The following is a 20,585-nucleotide window of genomic DNA, read 5'->3' as shown; positions in this document are numbered from 1 at the left end:
TCAAAGTATTGTAAGACGATTTACAATAAAATAGGAGTAAGTGAAAATGTCGATCCAAGTGAAATTTGCTCGTGCTAAGAGTTAAATAAAAGGCAGCACATAATAAGAGTGTGCGGAAAACGGGAGATGAGGACTGCAAGGCAACATCACAAAAGAATGTTTTTGCTTATTTATAATGGATTCTTCTGCAGATACTATTGCCTGACATAACAAAGAACAAATTTCTTTCTCAAATTATATGTGGTCTTTCCCATCAAATAACAAAAGGAGGCATTGAACGCTGCTTCCTCATCTGTGGATAGCTGATATTCCAATTTGCTAGTAGTGATAAGCGAGGCCCATGCCAGTAAACCGGTATGTACTTTTCCGAAATGATAGTGAAGTGTTTGCGAGCTGCGCGACATAAACTTGTGTCGGTCCGGATGCTAAGACGAGTAATATCAGCTCGTATCGAGTAGTCGAACCTATACATTTCTTCTTCGATTCGCCTGAATACTTGATTGATAACGCAACTGACAGTGAAGGATATATTCCAGCTCAGAAATTCTTTGTCAATAGGAAAGGAAATGATGGGGCAAGAAGAGCCAGTATCGAAAAGAGCTCGTAGAGTAGAGTCAGAAAAGCAAAGCATGCCTGAACCCCCGCTATCTATGGGCAAAACCCACCCTCCACCTTTTACCCTGCTTCTTCAGAGTCGGGAAGAGATGAGAGATTCCTTTCTTGCGTATGTGAAAGACACATTCGCTCCAAATACAGTGAGCTCGTATGAGAAAATTTTCGCTCGATGCGAAGCGGAGTGTTGGGAGGCTTGCCAGTCCAACGACATCGATGTGATTCCGTACCCAGAGCGGAAACAGTCCGTCATCAAAAACCACTTTGAGAATTTCTTGAAGACAAAAGCGGTCAAAGAGTCCCTAAAGTATCCGCGCCTTGCTCCTGTACCCGATGCCGTACCTCCAATCCTCCGTGGACTGACAACTTATATGGTACGCACAACAGCAAGTGAACTTAGTTTGCCCTTTGGCGCCAGCTTGGTGCAATTCATTTCTGTTCAAGATGAAGAGTTTTATGTTACGGGAACATGGCACGACCAAGACTGGACTGTTCAGTTGAATATTCCAAAACGACTGTTGAAGTATTCTGCCGTGAATGATGCAACAACGGTGTCGTGTCGTCTTCTCGATGGGCAGGCTTTTATGTCGAGTGTGAAACATTTTTGTAGCTGCTTAAAGGATGGCTGGTGCGAACACGGTTTTGCTGTTATGACAACATTGGCTGATCCTGAATCCCAGTATAAAAGCACCCAGGAGAAGGAACACTGGACGTCGAAGAATGCAGATCTGACATGGGAACATGGAGAGACATCCGATAGCCGTGACTCGTTAGAAAAGGCTTTCCCTGGAGAATTTGAACGCATGCTACGTATGCTGAGCTCGACCGACCCGATGCGTATCGTACGTGAGTTAAAAAAAGGGATCCACACCGTCTCTGGGCTTGGTGTTTTGATCGATATATTTCCACCTGGCGACTATCCAGCAAAGACTGTGGAACGGTGTCAAAGATGTCACAAAGACTTCAACCGACATGATGAGAGCGATTTCTGCACAATGAGTCACCCCACAGATAGTATGGAGCGTCTAGGTGAGCGAGACGGCCAATCACGATACTATTGTGTTAAATGCCAGAAAACATGGGCCGAGCCACTGGGAGCATCGGCTATGGCTGGACGCTCTTGCTACGAAGGACCTCACGAGACCGATATGATTGTTGTCCGTAAGGAAGGTTGGTTCCATCCCTAGCTCCAACAAGCCGTAAGCAGTGAGTGCCGCATTCGAGTAGAAATTCTCGTAGTTCTGAACGATCTTTTGCTCAATGGATCATCCATGGACCTATACCGCTCAGTCCATGCATTGTCTGCTTCCTCTTTTGATCTGCAATCCACGTGATGAAAGCGGGATCTGATTGTTGCTTTGGCGGTTAGAAAGAAGAGGGCGGCTGCGTTTTTTTACTAACTGTAAATTCATTTGGAAGAAAATAAATGAGTCAATGACTAGCAAGACTCAGCTAATCGATACGGCCATCCTCCGTCAATGTAAAGCCAATTTACCAGCCTGGAAATGGTCGATATTTGGGCTGCCAAAAGCTAGAAGCTTGGCAACAATGTTCATCGTCACAGTTTGTTTTCGCAGTAAAGGCACAGGCAATAAACGACTTTCCATAAGAGAGCTTACATTAAACATTTCAAAATGGGAAAGCGAAAAAACCTAAGCAAAGAATGTAAGACTTACCGAGAGCTTTTCCACAAATAACCACTACCGGTAGCTACTAGAGGAGAGCTTCAACAATTCAAATTAAGAAGTTGAAAATCAGATTTTTTTACAGTGATTGCGCCGAGGAAATAAAAGGAAACAGACAGGTTTGTACCAAGAAAGACTTCGTTCCGAGATCATCACAGAATGCTAACAGACAAGTACATCTCCAACATACCTCTGCACTTCTAGTACTCATGGCAAAGGTAGTACGGAAGAAGTGCGGGGGCGGTCTTGCGCCAATTCTTGTCTGGCTCTTATTTGCAGCAAAACCTGCCGCATCTTTGACAATGAGCAAGAAGCGACTAGCACAGCTGGGAACTGCACGCATTTGCAAGGTTTTGCATTCCCACGCTCATCTGGCAGGAACATTATCCAATTCCAGTGATGCCAACGTCTCAGCTGAAGTGATCGGATGTTACGGCAGAATTGGGTCACTCTTTCTTAGGCATGCCGCCATCCCTGTACCTCGAGGTCGAAGCGCTGGTTGGAACTCGGATGACGGTAATCCGATCTTCGTCGCCACTCCAGCACATTCTTGGAGGGACGTATATACATACTCGAAGCCGGCAAGGCGTACAGATCTTGTCTGGGTTGGAAATGGATTGCCATTGCCAGCATTTGAAAGATCTACCGTTGTTGTACCTCACTTTGGAGTACTCCAAGTAGGCGAATCTCCGGTGACGTCTATTTCTTCGCCCCCTACCTATGTTTATGGCAAACACACTGATGCCGTCTGTACTATCTCTCAAAAGGAGGGTGTCTTTGTTAAGGTGATTGACTCTTGGCATGACCTCTATGCAATAACCGCTAGGAAAGTGCTGTGGGCGTCAGTCATGTGGCTGGTACGTCATTCGGAAACACCACCATTGACCGTGGCGGCTGCTCATAAGCAGAAAAGACAGCTATTGATAGACCTTGTCTCTGAATTGTTTGCACCATTACAAGCCATAGTAGGATTGTCAGCATACACCAATGAGTACGAGGACACTTTCATTTATTTGGAATTATATTCCATGTCTATGCCCTATGCTATTCCGAACAAACAACTAGCCATCGACGAAATAAAAGAGAGAAACGGAATATGGCTAAGCCTATCGGCTCAGTTTCCGCAAGAACTTCATCAAGCCTTAGTTCGAGAAGTTGCTGGCAGAGAAACCCTCGATTTGCTGCTTTGACTCGAATAAAACAGCACGTACACGCTGGTATTCTAGTTAATGTTCTATATGTATGTATAGTGCCGGACCTCTAGTCTATGGATGGCAGCTCTTTTGGCCTTATCTGTGAAACATCAATATCATTCGTGGTGGGCGCAGGTACTTCTATTTCTTGCATCTCCATTTTGTTGCCTAAATTTACCATTAGAAATCCGATCGTGACTGCACCAGCTCCAATGAGAGAAAGCGGTGAAGCGATATTTGCCTTACCGACTACCCAGTCAGCGAAAAAAGCCAAGGGGATTGACAATCCTAAACCAACAGTCGCAGTGGTAGCATTTGTTAATACTACTGCACGAAAGTGTAACCACTCACTGATTACAAAGTCAAACACTCCTGTCCATATCAATAAGCCACAATCTGTAAGGTAAAAAACACATGTGCATTCAATTCCGGCAGTCGTATGGCAGCTCACCTTTCACAACTATTAGACTCAAGACAGAGGTTGTCATATCTACTTGGAGCCAAAAGTACACGGCAAAGGGAAGCAGCGGCAACAAGGTGATGAGACCAATATACCCCAAGAGAAGTTGCATACTGTACAGGTCCTCGTTCTCTGGACACAGGACGCGCACTTGAACTGCATAGGCCCCATAGGCCACTGCAGCCACCAGCGACAAAGTATCACCCCAAACAACGTGGTCACACCCGTCCACGGCGCAATCATCGGCCAAATCATCCGGATCGTGGTTCTGAAAGTCATGGAGAGTTGTCAGGCACGTCCCCATCACGCCCAGGATGACTCCAGCAAGCTTCCAGATACTAAACTGTTCGTCTTTGAGCAAGACTGCAAGGACAAAGACAAACACATTGGAGGTTGACACCAATACAGTGCTAGAAGCAACCGAAGTGGAACCCAGTGCGGCATTGAAAGCCCAGTTAGCAATGAAAAGTACAGGAGCTATGTGCATAGCAGCTTCGATATGTTTTGTACGACTCCAATACTGCTCATTCATTGTAGAAGCCTGATAACCACTTGTGCGGATGGAAGAGCCATCGCCAAACTCTGTGTATCTTGTGGGGTGTACCTCTTCATCGTCAAACTTGTCGAATGTGGCTAAGCAGCAAGGGTCTTCAGTGTAACCGGCGTGGTCAGTAAGCATCTTGAGCGGTAATAGAAGCGAAAACAAGCAAACTCCCAGGTAGGTCATGAGAAAGGGGGAATCGAATGATTCAACGCTATAGAGGAATTGCGTCAATACAGAAGATACCGTCCAAACAATGGATACCAGAACAATAAACAGAAGTCCGAGCGCGTATCTTCCCCGAAAGTGACGGCATACCGGAAACTGGTCGACACTACCCAACAAGAACCGAGGTGTAACGACATCGTTCTGCATAGTTCCGAAGAGACGGTAAGGTCAGATGGTGAGCGATGCCAAATACAAGAGGAAAGGTCCTCAGAAGTGGCTTGTGTCGCCCGGGCAGTCAGGTCTCATAGCTCGAGGTTGCCTTTTTCCTTCAGCAGGAATGCCATGCATACTAAAAGAATTGATACCGGTACACACTTTGAAAGAGTCGACCTCGTATGAGTTAGGATATTCCTTAACGGACGCAGTATAAAATTGTCAACTTATTGTTAGACGAAAACTGTCACTGGGGAAAACTCTAGCTAGCTAGAGCACGGAGAGCTCTTATTCTTGGCAGTACGAAAAAAACATAGGCAAAAGAGACGCCCTCGACAAAAGTTTTTGTTTCTTTGCACAAGGAGTTGATCCTGTCGCTGTAGATGATCTCTTTTCCAAAAGCAAACACACTGCCTTTTCGAAACGTCAATCTGTTGATTTGCCATTTTGTCCTTGGATATGCGTGATCTTACATTGATAAAATACGCGATGGAAAGGATCGAACGACCCTCTCTAGTTTGAATGATCGAAGTCTTGCAAACTGTCCTACGACATCATTGCGTCATCTGTTCTCCTTTCTCGGACTGATCTTGACTTTCTTTTACATTTGGCCATATCCTACCCGCAGCGATTGTCTCAAGATTCAAATATGTACACCAGGGAAATCCACGTGACGTAGGGTAAGTGACACAAGTAATCACAAATAACGCAACGAAACGATGAATTTTTCGAGATGTGACAAGATCAAATCGGCGTGTAACATAAGGTACAATAACAATAAACCCTTTTACAATCTAGCAGAACAAAAGGTTTAACCTTGCTGAGGAAAGGCCCATAATCTCCTGGTCGAAATTAGGTGATGTAGTTGTGTATGTATGAAATGTTTTTTTATAGAATTGTATGTATGACATGGCAGCATTAACAATGCAAGTTTTTTACCCATGATGCCAGTAATATTGACTACAAACAAATGTGACACAGCTTTGAAGATAGGCCAGGCCAGAACTTCCCCCTTGCAATTGACCTGCACTTCTTTTATTAGACAAGCAACTTGCAGGTCATTGAAGCTGTCATCTCTTTTCCGCTTGACCCGCTATGTACACCTGGTAGATCTCCAGGAACAGTCACTTATTCTATTTCCAGGAAATGTGCCAGTGATGCATTGCATATGCGACATCAGAGACCTGGATCAGGTGATAGATCACAATTGTAGCATTGCGGCTTGTCATGCCTTTACAAGTCTTCCTGTACAATTGGGTCTGCCGTGAAGGCTGTGACGGCCTTCTCCCAGCGTATGTTACGAACGGCTTCAAGATCCGGATTCATCATGTCCGTTGCCATGACTGATTTGACCACTAAATGTCGGAACTGGGCATTCTCCACGTCCGTGGAAAAGTGGCGGTTTGCAGGCCTTTGAAGCTGTCGTCTTGCAAACAGCAGATCCACGGTGTTCTGCTCAGCGACACTCTTCCCCTGGTAGAACGTGGCAATTTTCCTGCTTTCCTTCACCAGCTGTGCGTTGGGAACTCCAATGTGTCGTCAGGAACTCCAATTGTCGTCAATGTCATGGATTAATGCCGAAAAGATGCCTCATCAGATTGAAAGAGGAGACTGGTAATGGCTGACTACTTTTCCTGAAAAATAGAATGTACAAATGTGTTGATATGAATATCGAGCCCAATCATCCTATCCCTATCAGTTACGGTACTGATGACAGTTACCCTATCAGTTACGGCTCTACTGATAGAATCCCGATTCAAATCACAAGTACTTAGAAGACAAGAACGCCAACCGGGCATATTAGTCTTCCCGCTGACATTTCAAACATGTCATTGCCATTCAAACCAGTCATTGAGAGTGTCTCCGAGCCATACAAACAAAATAGCTATTCTCAATCGACTCATAATTCTTATTAGTTCATCGATTTCCATCATTCGCGTTCTTGCGTTTGTAGAGCTCATCAATAAAATGTGCAAGGGGCGCTCGGCAATTGGGCATGAAAATAATCGTTTTTTGTTTGAATCGAAAAGCCTGCACGTCAGACAGCATTTACAGATACAAAACGCAAAAATAACTGCAAATAGGGGAACATTGTACGGCCAGAAATCATAAGAATCAAATCCTTTCATGGGACTCCTAAAACGTCGTTGAGGAAACGTTCTTTTACCCGTTTCTTTCTCAAGTCTGTTCACTGCCGAGCAGGCACAGCCGTTGCACAAAGCATTTATCATGATCAAGTACATGCTGGTGTTGCTTACTTTTCGTACGATGCAGTTTTGGTGCAAGGACTGATGTGTTTGTATCTTGTGATCGCCTCTGTTTACTTTGCGTTGACAACATACGGTCCTGTAGTGTGCCGCTTGGTCTTTCGTGCCGAAAGGCGAGCGCGGGCCCCGGAGTCTGTAATTGCAGTCAATATTTTCCATTATCCTTGGCCCTTACCATATCACCGAAGTCGTCAACCGTCCATTTGATCGTTGAGTACGGCCTTGCGGTTGGATGCTCTGCAGAAGTTGCACCCCACTCAGGTACCCAATGCCCACGCCAAAGAAGTGGAACAAGTGTTTAAAGCAATTTCTCACTGTTCCAGTACAGTCATGTGGTACGTCAACGTTACCAAGCCCTACGGACTCCAACGTTACCATGGTCAACTTTCACGTGCCGACGGAGAAACGCAGTCTGATTGAAGAATTTTTCTGCGACACGTTACACGGGATGGCTCCACACGCTTGCCGCGCCGCCATGGTGTACGCACCAACCAAGATCAATGCGCAATACTCATTGGACGCCGACTTTGTCTTGGCCCGAGCCTTGGCAACGAATCGAATTCCGTCGGTCAATCAAACCGACAACGCAAGTATACCAAACATGGTAAAGGACACACAGGTTTTGCTGGCGTGTATCAACAAAAAAATACAGAAAAGCGACAATCTACCGGTGCAATGCTTGTTGGACAATACCTTAGGCTACGCTTGGAATTGTACACAAGAATGGTTTCCCTTCAACCAATGGCCACGGAGGCAAGGCTTTGTATAGTTGTTCCCTTGGTTCCGACACATGTTCCAGTAGAGATTTGGTGGTGTGGACGGCATGGCTGTAATAGTGTATTGGCAAGTTGCCTTGGCCTGGCAGATATATTGTGCGGGGAGTTTTGTTGGTGGTATGATCACGGCTTACAGACTAGTGAAGAACGCCTGTATTGTTTAATGTAAATCAGTAATTGTAAGTAAAATTATTTCATTTCCTTTGTAAGTTTGGTTTCCTCCTCTTCTTTGGACTGTAGCTTGGCTTCAATCCTAGACCTACACGGTCCTTTGTAATGGCTGGTCCTATAGTGTAATCCATCTTCCCAGCCCTTTTTGCAACATTGGCTTGTACCTTTTCCAATGCTTCTTGCATAGCTATATTCATCGACTCAGCAGCTTCCATATCAAATCCTGCCAGCTTGGACATTTCCTGGTAGAAATGGAAATTGTGCACAAAAGCACTTGAGCCAAACATTCTTTTCGTAGAAGATACGCTTTCCGTTGTCACTGCCTGTGTATCATCAAAACAATCCGAATTTTGCGAATTTGTGGAAGTTTAATGCAATGAATCCTGGAATGCATGCTCTCTGGACAGGCTTGTTGATTCTTGCACCATTCCACTCGAAAAATACATATTTGTGGTATTTTTGGTCCCACTCAAATCAGCTCCAGTTGTTTGCGAAGACACTGCCCATCGATTAAAATCTCGTATGACAGGGGGCTTGTACGGAAGCGAAGTTTCGAAAAAATTTGACCCTTTTTCACCTTTTCCGATCACCCACTGACCACTATCAACAAATACTGGACCTGGTCGCTCCTGTTTGTACAGGTCTTCCAAATGCTTTGACAGGTCACTGTGGCCACTTCGGTGCAAATACACATCCCAGTGCTTTGTCCAGCGTACAGAGACATCGGTTGACGTGGGTGATTGACCAAGAACCTTGTAAAGATGGGCACATGGGGAAGCTTGTCGCTGAAATTTTCCGCAGCTACACACCAAATAGAATGTACCATCAATATTAACAAGCTCCACAATTCGTGTGCGTTCAAACTGCGGAATCATGTACTTGTAATAGCTACTGTTGTTGATTTTCCGAATGTCCGTGTTTTTGCTTTTGCAAGTGGCTTGCTTGACCCAAAACTGGTCTGCATTTGGACGGAAGAGCACAAATGAAGCAGCTGCTTCAAAATCTTTGGAAAGAGAATCTTGAATGTAATCCACTAAATCCCCAATGTTTGCATAGTAGGCAGGCTTTCTCGTCTTGGCAGCATTTAAATTGTAAACAGCTTTTTGATGCCTCTTCTTTGACCTAGGTTGTGTCCCTTCGTTTATAACCTGAGTTGCTTTTGGTACGGAAAAGCTTGGCCTGACCCCGTCGCCCCATCGTTTTAAAGCACTATTTTCTGCCTCGGCATACAAGCTTGCAGATGTGTTGAATGCTTGTGTGTATAAATAGCGATATCTAGCCCAGCGCTGTTCATGAGGAAAAAGTGACAGTGTCATGTACGCATTAATTTGCGATACAATAGTTTGCCCCATACCACCCAATTTGACATCAATAGCTTCGGGGGTTGCAAGCCAATCAGCCAAGAGCCTTTTAGAAAGTTCGTATTCCTCTTGTGTCTCAATTTTGGTCATCCAGCTCTCAATCCAAAGAACAACTACGCGGAATAGAATAGTAGCTTTAACTCCACATTTTCCAGTCTGCACCTTCATGAGATTACTGCGATACAGTAGATGCCAGTGACAAAGCTTGTGTTCGCAAAGAGGGTAGAAAGTTGGTATTGCATCTACAAAGGTCCTGTACTCTTTTGGATCTCCATCTGTTATTGTCAGGTGCATGTTGAATTCCTTGCTTTGGGAGTAGTTGCGGTATGCATCAAGTCCACACCCAATGGAAGGCCCAACAAGCCTGCTGTGGTAAAAAAGCCCACAGTGCTGTGAAAGTGTTTTGGTTTGACATCTTCCCAGAGAATAGAAATAGCGGTCGCTTGGCGTTGCTTGTGCCTTCCGTCACATCTGCTACCATTATCTCCGAAAAACGAGAGAATACATTTCTGCTCTCATTATTTGTCCAGGCAACTCCTAACAGCATGTTTTGTGAGCCAAGGAGCTTGAATGCGCAACGTGTGCGGTCAACATAGTCATCAAGTTCTCCATTGGGATCCATTGCATCTAGTGTAGTGTTGTCAAGAATTCCCGTTTCAGCATCTCACGGTATATACCCGTCCTGTGTGTCTTTGAGACATTTATCTCAAAACAAGTGTGTCACAAGCAGAAATCAAGTGTATACATGTTTACTGCAAGTTGTGTACATGTCAGTGGAATTGGCCTTATTATATGCATTCCTATGTAATTATGGCATAGTGAGAAGATACATGGGCAAAGATTTGCAGTATTCCCTACTTACTTTGAGAAGGCTCTTGGTTAGTATGGAGACTTGAGTTGCACCAAAACTCCAAGGAATCAATTGGATTCAACGGAAAGAGTCATTTGGATGGAAACACAAGGGAAACAGATGCAAATTGACAAGACCCAATTTTCATACCATGTGTGTTACAAGAGATACTTACAATTCCTTGATAAGTATGCAGGAACGGATTTTGCATTATATGGATACTATGGTGAGCATGGAAGATTCAGGTTTAGTTGGTGAAGTTGCCAGGACTGCAGTCAAGTTTGGATATGATCTGACAAAAGGCACTAGTTTGTAGAATCTAATCTTCTATCATTGTTTTTTGAGTTCTTTGATCCGTACTGCCTTTGTTGCATAGGTCCTCGTATCCGCTGCCTAACCCGAGGGGAGCGTCGCCAGCAAGTAGAGTTTTACAGTCCCTAAGCCCGCTTAGGTGTATTGCAGGTCATTCGTAATAACGCCCACAAGTCTTACCATCCTCTGTTTCTAACAGCATTTTGTCCCACGGTGTACAGTGGTGTATATCGTGACACAGCAGATACCCCGGAGTTAACTCTAATACTTGTGTGTAGACGCCTGTGGTCTTTTTTTGCTCTCTGCTTGTAAACTGTGAAGAGAGGTGAATCTGGGTCATTGTATATAGCACAAAAGCTGATCTCGGGAGTGTTCTCAAGATAGGACAAAAGCTTGTCTGCCTGCATCATGAATTCTTCATCCTTGAGCAACACTGTTTCTTGCTCTTTTCCCAACCGCATCCTTATGTGTTGCAAAGAAGAGTCCAACAAGATGTTGCCAGTTTGTAACTGGAGCATTTTTCCAATAACACTAGGTGGTGCACTGCTTGTGGCTGCATCCAGCGCAATTTGGACTTTGTGGCCATTGATGTAGGCAATACTCTTTTTTACTTCATGAGGCTCCATTGGCAAATGATGAGAGTGAGAGTTACAGTTCCCCCTTGTGCCACCAAAAAGACACCAATGCCTCTCCTCTTGAACCCAGTAGAGATAAAAGTGAAATGGGCATTCTTTCCCTTTGTCCGGCCGCTTAGAGGAAGTACTACATGCATTCGCGTCTTCTCTGGGGAAGCTTGTCCCTTGTCTTTTCTGATATGTTCTCTCACTGTGTGATTGGCTTCGAAAGCACTCAAAACGGATTTGTTTCTTCTTTTCATCCCATCCTTGCTCAACAAGGGGAAATTTACCCTCAGCTGCAGCAATCTTTAGAGCTTTAGCCAACCTAGCTCTGGTTTCTTTTGAACTTGAGTTGTATTGATCTGGAAAGACAAAACACTCCCCAAGGAGCCTGCAATCAAAACCAATGTAGTCACATAAATTTACTTCTCCGTTTTGCGTTGGAAAAGGAATGCTGACTGTATTCCACCTTTTCTTGTCTGCAATGCATTGGTCTAGTACGTCCTTTAGAATACCATCCATTATTGTCTTATTGAAAGGAAAAGCCAAAGCTGCGGCAATTCTATTTTTGGTCTCAGCCATGATTCACAATGCTACATTAAGCAGTGCACAGCTAGCACACGGCCTATTGTGCAACGGCTGTGCCTGCTCGGCAGTGAACAGACTTGAGAAAGAAACGGGTAAAAGAACGTTTCCTCAACGACGTTTTAGGAGTCCCATGAAAGGATTTGATTCTTATGATTTCTGGCCATACAATGTTCCCCGTATGTGTCACCTATCCTACGTCACGGAGATTTCACAAATATTTGTGATTACTTGTGTCACTTACCCTACGTCACGGGGATTTCCCTGGTCTCCCTAAACAGTATCGGAGAAGCACACTAGTAGAATGCTTTGTGTTGGTAAACACTGTAAAAAACGACACCGGGCGATGCAGCAAAGCCAGTATGAGTCGATCATCTCTTAATAGCGTCAGAGATACCGGCGGGGGGACATCTTCCAGCTTGATTGTTGCAGTCGTTGCGGGGCTGGTGTTGCTTCGCGTTTTGGTTGGATACCACCCTCACTCGGGACAGGACAATTACCATGGCTTGCACTCGGCCTATGGAGGAGACTTTGAGGCCCAGCGGCATTGGATGGAGCTCACACTTCATCTCCCGGTTGGAGAATGGTACTGGTACGATCTCAGCTACTGGGGGTTGGACTATCCTCCGATATCAGCTTACGTTTCGTGGATTTGTGGCTGGCTTTCGCATCGGCTCGTCGGCCCGGAATCTGTAGCTTTAGAAACTTCTCGAGGTTTCGAAAATCCGACGCACAAGGCATTCATGCGGTCAACGGTGATCGTGCTGGATCTTCTCGTTTACGGGACGGCTGTCTGGTTTTGGACAATGCATCGCCAATACGACCGCAATCTTCCCGACTCGACGCGATTGTGGAGATTTGCTCTCGCCATGTCGCAACCGGCAATTCTACTCATCGACCACGGCCACTTCCAATACAATACAACAGCACTGGGACTATCACTATGGGCATTTTATTTCATGACGTTGCCAGACTTTTTTTATTGCATGATTGGCTCATTCATGTTTTGTGCAGCGCTTTCCTTTAAACAAATGACGCTCTACTACGCCCCAGCCGTATTTTTTTACCTGCTTGGACGGTGTTTCACAACCCGCGGTCGTTTCCTGGTACAGCGCTTCTATCTTTTAGGGATGACCGTTGTTGCTACGACATTTGCCTTGTGGTGGCCCTTTGTTGCGTTTGGTCCGGAAGGCACATCTCACATCGAAAGAGCTGCGCACGTCTTTCGGCGTATTATTCCCTTACAACGGGGTCTGTTTGAAGGCAAAGTGTCCAATCTGTGGTGTGTCCTCTCGCTCAAGCCAATCCGGATCCGCAAACTCATACCCTCACAGCTGCAGCCGCTTGCGGCCCTACTCCTAACGTTGATATTCGCGGCACCTGCCTGCTATCGACTCTTTCGACTAGGACAGAAGCAACAGCAGGACAATGAACAGCATCAGGGGAAACTGATTCTATACGGAGCCACTAGTAGCGCTCTCGCATTCTTCCTCGCAAGCTTTCAAGTGCATGAAAAGAGTTTGCTTTTGGCTCTGGGCCCCGCTTCTCTGTTGTTTTTTGACGATGCGACCTTTGTGCAATGGTTCTCCGTCATTGCAGCATGGACACTATGGCCATTGTTGGTTGTTGATCGTCTGCAAGTCGCATACACCTGTATTATGATTATTTTCATTATGTTACAGCGATTGCTACACTCGCTACAACAAGGATCGACAGCATCTACATCGGGATTCTTGGAACATTTACCACTATTGCGATGGGTTCCGCATTTTTCTGGATTGGTGATGCTGCTTTTGCACTTTACGGAATTGGGTGTGACGATTCCGCCCCACTTACCGGATGTCTTCTCTGTATTGTGGAGTATCGCTGGTTGCGCGTTTTGTTCGTTGGCATGGCTCGCTTCTTGTTGGCATCTCTATGGCGCAAGTGAACCTAACGTGAAAGGGACCAAGTTTGATTAGTTTTTAACGTTAGAGTGGTCCGGGTAGTAGATTTTTTTCAATTTAAGCACCATTACTATATGAAATCGGACAACCCCTTTTGATTCCTTTTACTGATAAATGCAAATTGAAAGTGTAGATCCTTCATCTACTGCAAAGGAGGTAGCAACGGAATTGTAAAGTGTGGATTCCTTTGACAGTTTCGCGCATAGAAAAATGACGTCAGAGTGGATAGAACGTCTTCCAGCATACCTAGAGCCTCCTCTTCGTTTACTTGCTGTCTCACACAATAACTAAGAAAATATTCTAGTGTTTATACTTATAATGAAGACGTTAGCACTTCTATTATGTACAATCAATTTCGTCAATGGGAAAATCATTGCCGTTGAATGTTACCAAAACGACATTAGTCTTGTAAAGCAGAGAAGCCTGTAGGCAGTTGAATGGTTCCTACGAAATTTCAAAAGTATCATTTTTGGTACAAACGGATTATGATATAAGTGTGTGTCGATCGGGATTCTTTAAGCCAAAAGCAAAAGACATGGAAATACTGGCCATCATTGGGTGGCACATCACAGCCCAATTCGTATCAGCTTAAAAAAGCAAGGTGATACACATACACAACGAGACTTCCTACACGCATCCAATCTTACGGCCTCAGTCAGTCAGATTTCTTCCTCTTGACAGTGAATTTTACAGGGATCCCCAGAGACTATCGAAGGAAGTACTGCTAGCATGGCAGCAAAGGTGGCTTTCAGAGCGTTTGATGACCCTCAAATGGAAAGTGACGAAGGGATTTTTATCACGAAACAACACAATCTTGAATCCGAGCGTCCCTCAGCGCTACGCCGAGCGAGGATCAGCATCAGGAGGACTAAGAAGATGCCGACACATGCGAAAAATGCTCCGAAGCAATCTCGACCGTTTGGTTTTCGCGCCATTCGTAAGGGGTCCCAAAAAAAAGGAGTTGCCGACGACGGCAACGGCAATAATTCTGACGACGATCCTGTTATGTTGCTGTTCGAGGCTCGTTCCACACAACGTGTTCGCTTTTCGTTCGAAGATCCAAAAGAGTCGCGCCGCTTTACCAAAAAAGAGAATCTGGGCGGGACTAACACCCCCACAAGTTCTGCGGTCAGTTCGAGTCCGTCTTCCAGTATAAAAAAATTCATGAAAGGAGCCCTGTTCTCCAAAGGCAGCAAGATGAGCGAAGAAAACGAAGTTTTCGATATCGAGTTGCGTAAAGAAATTGAAACTGCAAAAAAGGATTCCGGTCTAGTATGGGAAAATGACAATGCTTCTTTAAGTTCAGATCTATTGTTCCCAGGGAAGCAACAAGAAGCTACCTTGCTCTCCTTTTGGGAAGATCAGGAAACACGGGCAAATGTCATCAAACTCACAAACAAGGCACGGCGTGCGCAAGTCGTACACTTTCGTTTTGAGTACGCTGTGAAGTGCTACGTCAACGCCTTAGAACTCCTGAAGGCTGCAAAATATCCAGACGACCACCCGATGGTGGTAAAGACGATGGTTTCGCTTAATCATGCTCATCACGCCGTGAATTCATACAAAAACTCGGCAAACATTGTCAAAATGGGAATCAAATACGAGGACGCCGGGGAGCTTGTTCGTGCTTTAAAAATGTATACCATTGCGTACCGAATCCGTCGAGATACTCTGAGCCGGGCGCACCCCAGCTTGGTAGTTTTATTGAATATGCTCGGAACCATTCAAATCAAACGTGGTGAGCTTGAAGAGGCGATGCAAATCTATGAGCTTGCGCTCAGAGAAACTCCGCCAACCCTTGAACTGGAGGGAGCCAAGGAAGAACTTCATGCAAAACCGGACAACTTACTTGCTCGTAGCGTCACCTTTCGCGAGATGGGTACTATTTTCGAACGTTGGGGGAAAAATGTGCAGGCTCTTAAAAAGTATCACGAAAGCCTTGACTGTGTCGCCCAATATAAAGGAGTAGTCATCGCGGACCATGCACACGAGAATGAGAACGTCCACCGTTTGCAACGCTCAACGAGAGACCAAAACCCGGACACAAAAGATATGCAGCTGTCTGAAAAATCAATTATAGAAGCATTTGAAGATAACGAAGAGGACAACTGCAGTTTGGAACTTCATATTGGCTCAGGAGACGTGCACGAAACAGGTCAACAGAAGAGTAGTGCAAAAACCATGAGTGAATATGACAGGTTCTTTCCTCCTGTCGTAGAGGATGTGGTACAAGCAAATATGAGAAGCAGAACAGAATCGGAGGAACACCGCGGAGATTTCGCCGATGTCAATGTTGCATTGACGCTTCACCAAGTAGGACAACTACATCGGGCAGAAGGTGAATACGATATGGCTCTCTCTGCCTATACAGTGGCCTTGCGAGGTATGCAATACGCGTTGGGGGAAAAACATCCTAATGCCGCTGCGATTCTTGGCAACATGGGAAATCTGCAGAAGGAAATGGGTGACATGGATGCAGCGTTCGAAACATATCAGCAGGTGTTAGGCATTGAATCGTATCGTCTTGGTTTGAGTCATCCAGATGTCGTTGTTACCCTCCACAATATCGCGACCATAGACGCTGCTCGTGGAAACAACGAACACGCGTTGGCCTTGTACAAACAGGTGATCAATTTGCAGCGAACATTGTTCGGAGAAGATAATCATGCTGTTTCGGTAACGTCCGCATGCATGGGAGACGTTTATGAGCGTGTTGGGGACATAAAGCAAGCAATCGAATGTTTCGAAGAAGCAATTCGTATCAAAACTACAGCTCTTGGACGGCATTCATTAGAAGTTGCGAGGCTGCTGCACAAGCTTGGCAAACTTTCTGCTAAAAAAGAAGAATTTCACCATGCCAGTTCATTTATTTCCCGTTCCATTCTTGTTTATCGATTGAATAAGTTATCAGAAGAAGACGAATGGGTCGTTGATGCTTACCGAGATGCTGCCGATATTGATGGCGCTATTGCGTTGGGAAAAGGAAATTCGTTCGAGTGCTAAGTCAACTTAGTACCGTGTTCGGATCTCAGGATAAGTTGTAAGCAAATTACGTATAAACATAAAAATGTTATACTATGGATTTTTGGTGTCCCGAAATGGCCACATCAAAGACAACTTTGTTGCGAATCGTTTCTTTTCCTTGTTGCAAATCATTCTTGATGCCTTGTTGAAAATCGGAAAGAGGAAAAACTCTCACGGGTGGGCCAACTATCTCTTTACTCAATACAAGGTCAACCAATTCATCTGTCATCGCCTGTTGCTGGCTGAGCGAATGCTGCAGCATCCAGCGGCTATTCCAATACCCAACGACTTTAATGTCTTGAAAAATTAGATGACCTGCACTGATTGACAACGGTTTCATCGACATACCGCCATAAGTGACCAGCGTCCCGTGCCTGTCAAGTAGCTTTACAAGTTTTCCTGCGCTGTCGCCTCCGACAGCATTCAATGCCAGAACCCGTGGTCGATGAGACACCAGTTGTAGCTCCCTTCGAAAATCCTGCAATGAGGCCTGATCACATAAATCTTCCTCTGCGATCACTCGCGTATTCCGACCTTTCGTTTTCAGGTGATCTACAAGCGTGTTGAAACTCTCGGCTGAGCGGGTCCCTCGTCGTACAAGGCTCACCATGGACACGTCGTGAGCGGCAGCTAGTTGGCTTGCCATCCAACCAACACCTGAATTGCCCGCGTTTTGAATAACGCAGTCTCCGGGTCGCAAGACTTGGAAGTCTCTCAGCATTCGTAAAGCAGTACCACCGAGTTGGAAAATCGTGGAAATCCCGTCTCCGTGTTTCTCGAAAAGCTCGGAACCACGAGATATTTTGATCCAACTACTGGCAGGGGCCCAAACCGAGCTTCGCATTGTTCCGAGTCCTGGTTGAGCAACAGTGACCCAATCCCCCACTGCAAAACGGTTGTCTTTCGATGCAGTCATCTCTGATACGACACCAATACCGCTCGAGCCAGCGACTGTACGTTTTGGACTGAAATGACTTTGCGATAATACTGCGGAAGCCTCGGCTGCTTCAGTCGAATCGTAAGGACTCGCGTATGTTCCTTGCACGGAATTCATGTCAGCCGGATTCCAAGGCACAGCTTTCATCTCGACACAAACCCACGATGTTGAAGGTAGTGCTGACCAGTCCATTGAAAATGGACTGGTCTTTGCGTCGTCATGCGTGGAAAGCTGTAGCACATTCAATGGTTCGCCCTTTTCCAAGTAGGAAACCTCATGGTAGCCTTTGACTTGCTGGGCGTGTGTGCGATAAGTTGAGGAAATTTGCCTTGTGGCCAGCTGGACGCTTGATGTTCTCATTCTGTTAACTTGCTGGGAAATAAATTTTATTGATTTTCGAAGAGATTGTGCAGTGTACAGTGCCAATAAGACAAAGAATGAGACGTTGCAATAGCAGAAACGGCTGGAACCCTTTCGCTTCCGAAATCTGAAAGGTCCTTTGAACATAACAGAAAAATGGTATTTTGGAATACGGCACTTTTTCCGAGTGGTTTTTGGTGATAAGTACGATTTCCTTTGAGACGCTGCCCGAAAGATCTGGACAGATATCTTCGCATCCGTAGGGTATGCATTCCATGTCAAAATAAGTTGTTCACTGTGAGTCGCTTCACGTTACACACTAGCCTTTGTTATTAGTGTCAAGAACGCTGATACTGTTATCAATGATGTTTGATTGGCGACCATGGCAATGGCCACCTTCTATAATTTGCTTTTGAACTTGTTCCTGCGTTGTGATGTGAGGAGCACAACAAAGTGGTACTGTTGACTTATCTTTGCCAACCTTAATATTCGAGGCTGTGCAACCACCGAGGCGTGAGGCAAAGGACCGTTTTGCATTGACCAACCTGAATCACCCAATCTCTTAGATCCTATCCCTTACAAGCATAATTGTTGCTATGTATGGAACAACCATGCGTCTACGAGCTCTGAGAGACCAAGAAAGTCATTGATGGACTCTCAACTGTACTGCCTTGCCGGTCCAAGAAAGGAACTCAGCAGTCAAATTAGGAAGAATTTGCCGACCAGTATGCTGTCCCTTTAAAAAATGTTTTTATTGAGAGCCGTGGTCAGCCCAAAAAGGCTGATTCGATGTTACTTTAAAGCTTACAATGCGTTCCACAGGTTTAGCATGACAAGCAGCAACGAGACAAACAGTGTGTCACGTGGAGAGTTTTTGCAGTCAAAGTATTACAAGTTTTCATAGGCCCAAGTCAAGGTATCATTGTCTTCAACACCGAATCAAGACAATGTGTTTGTTGTATTTCAGAAAGGATCACAACAGCAAAATCTCATCGTCATGCAAATTTAGGAAACGGGGTGAATGTTCCTTTATGGTCTCCTTACCGTTCATTATCCAATTCCCCCTTTCAAATAAGGTAAAGTGCGTCACATCCTTTATGAACTACGATAACGGATGTGATTGCTGCCATTCCTGCTCGTACTTAAGAATCTGGCTCGATCGCAATGGTATTTTCAATGCCGCTTCTAGGACAATGCTGCCCTCGACGCGGTCTGGCAACTCCCGAAAGAGCGCTAAAATTTCTTCGAACCCATGTTGCAAAATGTTCGATTGATTCGTTGATAAGAGCGCAAGCATGACGCGGTACGTGATCTTCCAGCCTTCCTGTAGGAAACAATCCCATACACGAGTGACCAATTCAAAAGGAAAGGAGCTGGTGAATTGAGTCAAGAGCCATTGCGTTGCAAACATTGTTATGTGCAAATGCTCCTTGTCAAAATGTCGGGCAAGTTTGGGTAAAAACTGGTGGATCAGCTTCTCGGCCACATAGAGTACCTGGTGAGTCTCCCGCATGCCTTCCCCAAATAATCCACGCATGCAGCACGGTTTGTCATTCATCACCGCTGTAAGAAAAACAATAGAATGCACGTAAGCAACATCAGGTTGATGTAAACAGAATCAACAATCTCAGCATTTGTACGGACCAACAAGTAACCAAAACGCTTCCTCTTCCGTCATTAGAGTCAGAAACATCCCCGCAATGAAGTTCATCCCTTGACAGTACCCAATTTCCCGATCGTATAGACTGTAGGCTTTCAAGACACGGCGTAAACTTGCTTGTCCGCCTCGACCTTCTAAAACGCGCGAGGCCGGCACGTGATCTGGATGCGCCGATGGTTCCTGAGGGGTGTCGAGAAGCCTCTGCGAGCGCTCCAACTCCCGAATCATGTCCGAAATCTCGGTGGTCCCACAGATGTCGGTTGGGGACCGTTCCGGATCGTTCTCATCTTCTTCTGCTTCTTCCTGAACACGTTCAAAAAACATAGAATGCCGAGGAAAGGTGCGGTGAATGTCCCGTTCAATGGTTTCCTGGATATTCCGAAACGATGTTTTTGTGGGGGTTGGAGAGGTACTGCTCGGCATGCCGGAACCAACGACGAAATGGTAACGAGGATTTTGAAGTACAGACTGCTGGACCAATCGTTTGTACGTTCCGGGATGCGTCTTAATTTTTTCCGCCACACCGGCGAGCCGACACCATACGGCGGCTCGTTGGGTATCGGGGACGCCCTTCCGTAATCGGGACTTGAGCTTACGATGATGCAAAGAACCCATAAATTTCCTATTGCTGGTCTTGGTTGAGTTACTTCCGGTCCCGAATAGCATAACGTTCCATTTGCGCGTGCGGACGTCGACGCGCTTTTGTGCAGCAAAGGTCCGTATGGGCTCCGGCTCGTCGTGCTCGTGAACATTGCCGTGTGAGTCCATGTTCAGAATGAAGCCAAATCGATCGAGTTTATGCTTCATCGGCGTTTCCCTGTCGGCCCCGAGTGATTGTGAGGGACGT

General features: G+C 45.5%; 8 protein-coding genes across 8 annotated transcripts; 4 read left to right on the top strand and 4 right to left on the bottom strand.

Annotated features, from left to right (window-relative positions):
- Positions 1 to 115: 115 nt before the first annotated feature.
- On the top strand, positions 116 to 1,799 carry PHATR_44119 (predicted protein; the record flags this gene model as incomplete). Its single annotated transcript, XM_002186417.1, has 2 exons — positions 116 to 354; positions 542 to 1,799. Exons 1-2 carry the CDS (start codon positions 341 to 343, stop codon positions 1,797 to 1,799), a joined length of 1,272 nt encoding a protein of 423 aa, XP_002186453.1. The 5' UTR covers positions 116 to 340.
- Positions 1,800 to 2,506: 707 nt separating this feature from the next.
- Positions 2,507 to 3,487, top strand: PHATR_33480 (predicted protein; the record flags this gene model as incomplete). Its single annotated transcript, XM_002186416.1, has 1 exon — positions 2,507 to 3,487. One exon carries the CDS (start codon positions 2,507 to 2,509, stop codon positions 3,485 to 3,487), a length of 981 nt encoding a protein of 326 aa, XP_002186452.1.
- A 70-nt stretch (positions 3,488 to 3,557) lies between these two features.
- PHATR_44118 (predicted protein) lies at positions 3,558 to 5,094 on the bottom strand (the record flags this gene model as incomplete). The annotated part of the gene is made up of 3 exons (XM_002186137.1): positions 3,942 to 5,094; positions 3,842 to 3,886; positions 3,558 to 3,817 (listed from the first exon to the last, which is right to left on the bottom strand). Exons 1-3 carry the CDS (start codon positions 4,864 to 4,866, stop codon positions 3,558 to 3,560), a joined length of 1,230 nt encoding a protein of 409 aa, XP_002186173.1. The 5' UTR covers positions 4,867 to 5,094.
- Positions 5,095 to 8,454: 3,360 nt separating this feature from the next.
- PHATR_33478 (predicted protein) lies at positions 8,455 to 9,741 on the bottom strand (the record flags this gene model as incomplete). Its single annotated transcript, XM_002186136.1, has 1 exon — positions 8,455 to 9,741. One exon carries the CDS (start codon positions 9,739 to 9,741, stop codon positions 8,455 to 8,457), a length of 1,287 nt encoding a protein of 428 aa, XP_002186172.1.
- A 2,432-nt stretch (positions 9,742 to 12,173) lies between these two features.
- On the top strand, positions 12,174 to 13,772 carry PHATR_44117 (dolichyl pyrophosphate Glc1Man9GlcNAc2 alpha-1,3-glucosyltransferase; the record flags this gene model as incomplete). The annotated part of the gene is made up of 1 exon (XM_002186415.1): positions 12,174 to 13,772. The coding sequence occupies one exon, from the start codon at positions 12,174 to 12,176 to the stop codon at positions 13,770 to 13,772; it is 1,599 nt and encodes a 532-aa protein (XP_002186451.1).
- Positions 13,773 to 14,486: 714 nt separating this feature from the next.
- Positions 14,487 to 16,760, top strand: PHATR_44116 (predicted protein; the record flags this gene model as incomplete). Its single annotated transcript, XM_002186414.1, has 1 exon — positions 14,487 to 16,760. The coding sequence occupies one exon, from the start codon at positions 14,487 to 14,489 to the stop codon at positions 16,758 to 16,760; it is 2,274 nt and encodes a 757-aa protein (XP_002186450.1).
- Positions 16,761 to 16,986: 226 nt separating this feature from the next.
- On the bottom strand, positions 16,987 to 17,910 carry PHATR_10497 (predicted protein; the record flags this gene model as incomplete). The annotated part of the gene is made up of 3 exons (XM_002186135.1): positions 16,987 to 17,291; positions 17,352 to 17,768; positions 17,808 to 17,910. Coding segments are annotated over 3 exons (825 nt in total), but the record flags the coding sequence as incomplete, so codon positions are not given.
- Positions 17,911 to 19,288: 1,378 nt separating this feature from the next.
- PHATR_10479 (predicted protein) lies at positions 19,289 to 20,545 on the bottom strand (the record flags this gene model as incomplete). The annotated part of the gene is made up of 4 exons (XM_002186134.1): positions 19,289 to 19,641; positions 19,723 to 19,869; positions 20,050 to 20,107; positions 20,204 to 20,545. Coding segments are annotated over 4 exons (900 nt in total), but the record flags the coding sequence as incomplete, so codon positions are not given.
- Between the last annotated feature and the right edge of the window lie 40 nt (positions 20,546 to 20,585).

The sequence above is a fragment of the Phaeodactylum tricornutum genome, chromosome 3 (assembly GCF_000150955.2).
Source record: "Phaeodactylum tricornutum CCAP 1055/1 chromosome 3, complete sequence".
NCBI lineage: Eukaryota > Bacillariophyta > Bacillariophyceae > Surirellales > Neidiaceae > Phaeodactylum > Phaeodactylum tricornutum.
This window is presented reverse-complemented; position numbering and strand designations above follow the sequence as displayed.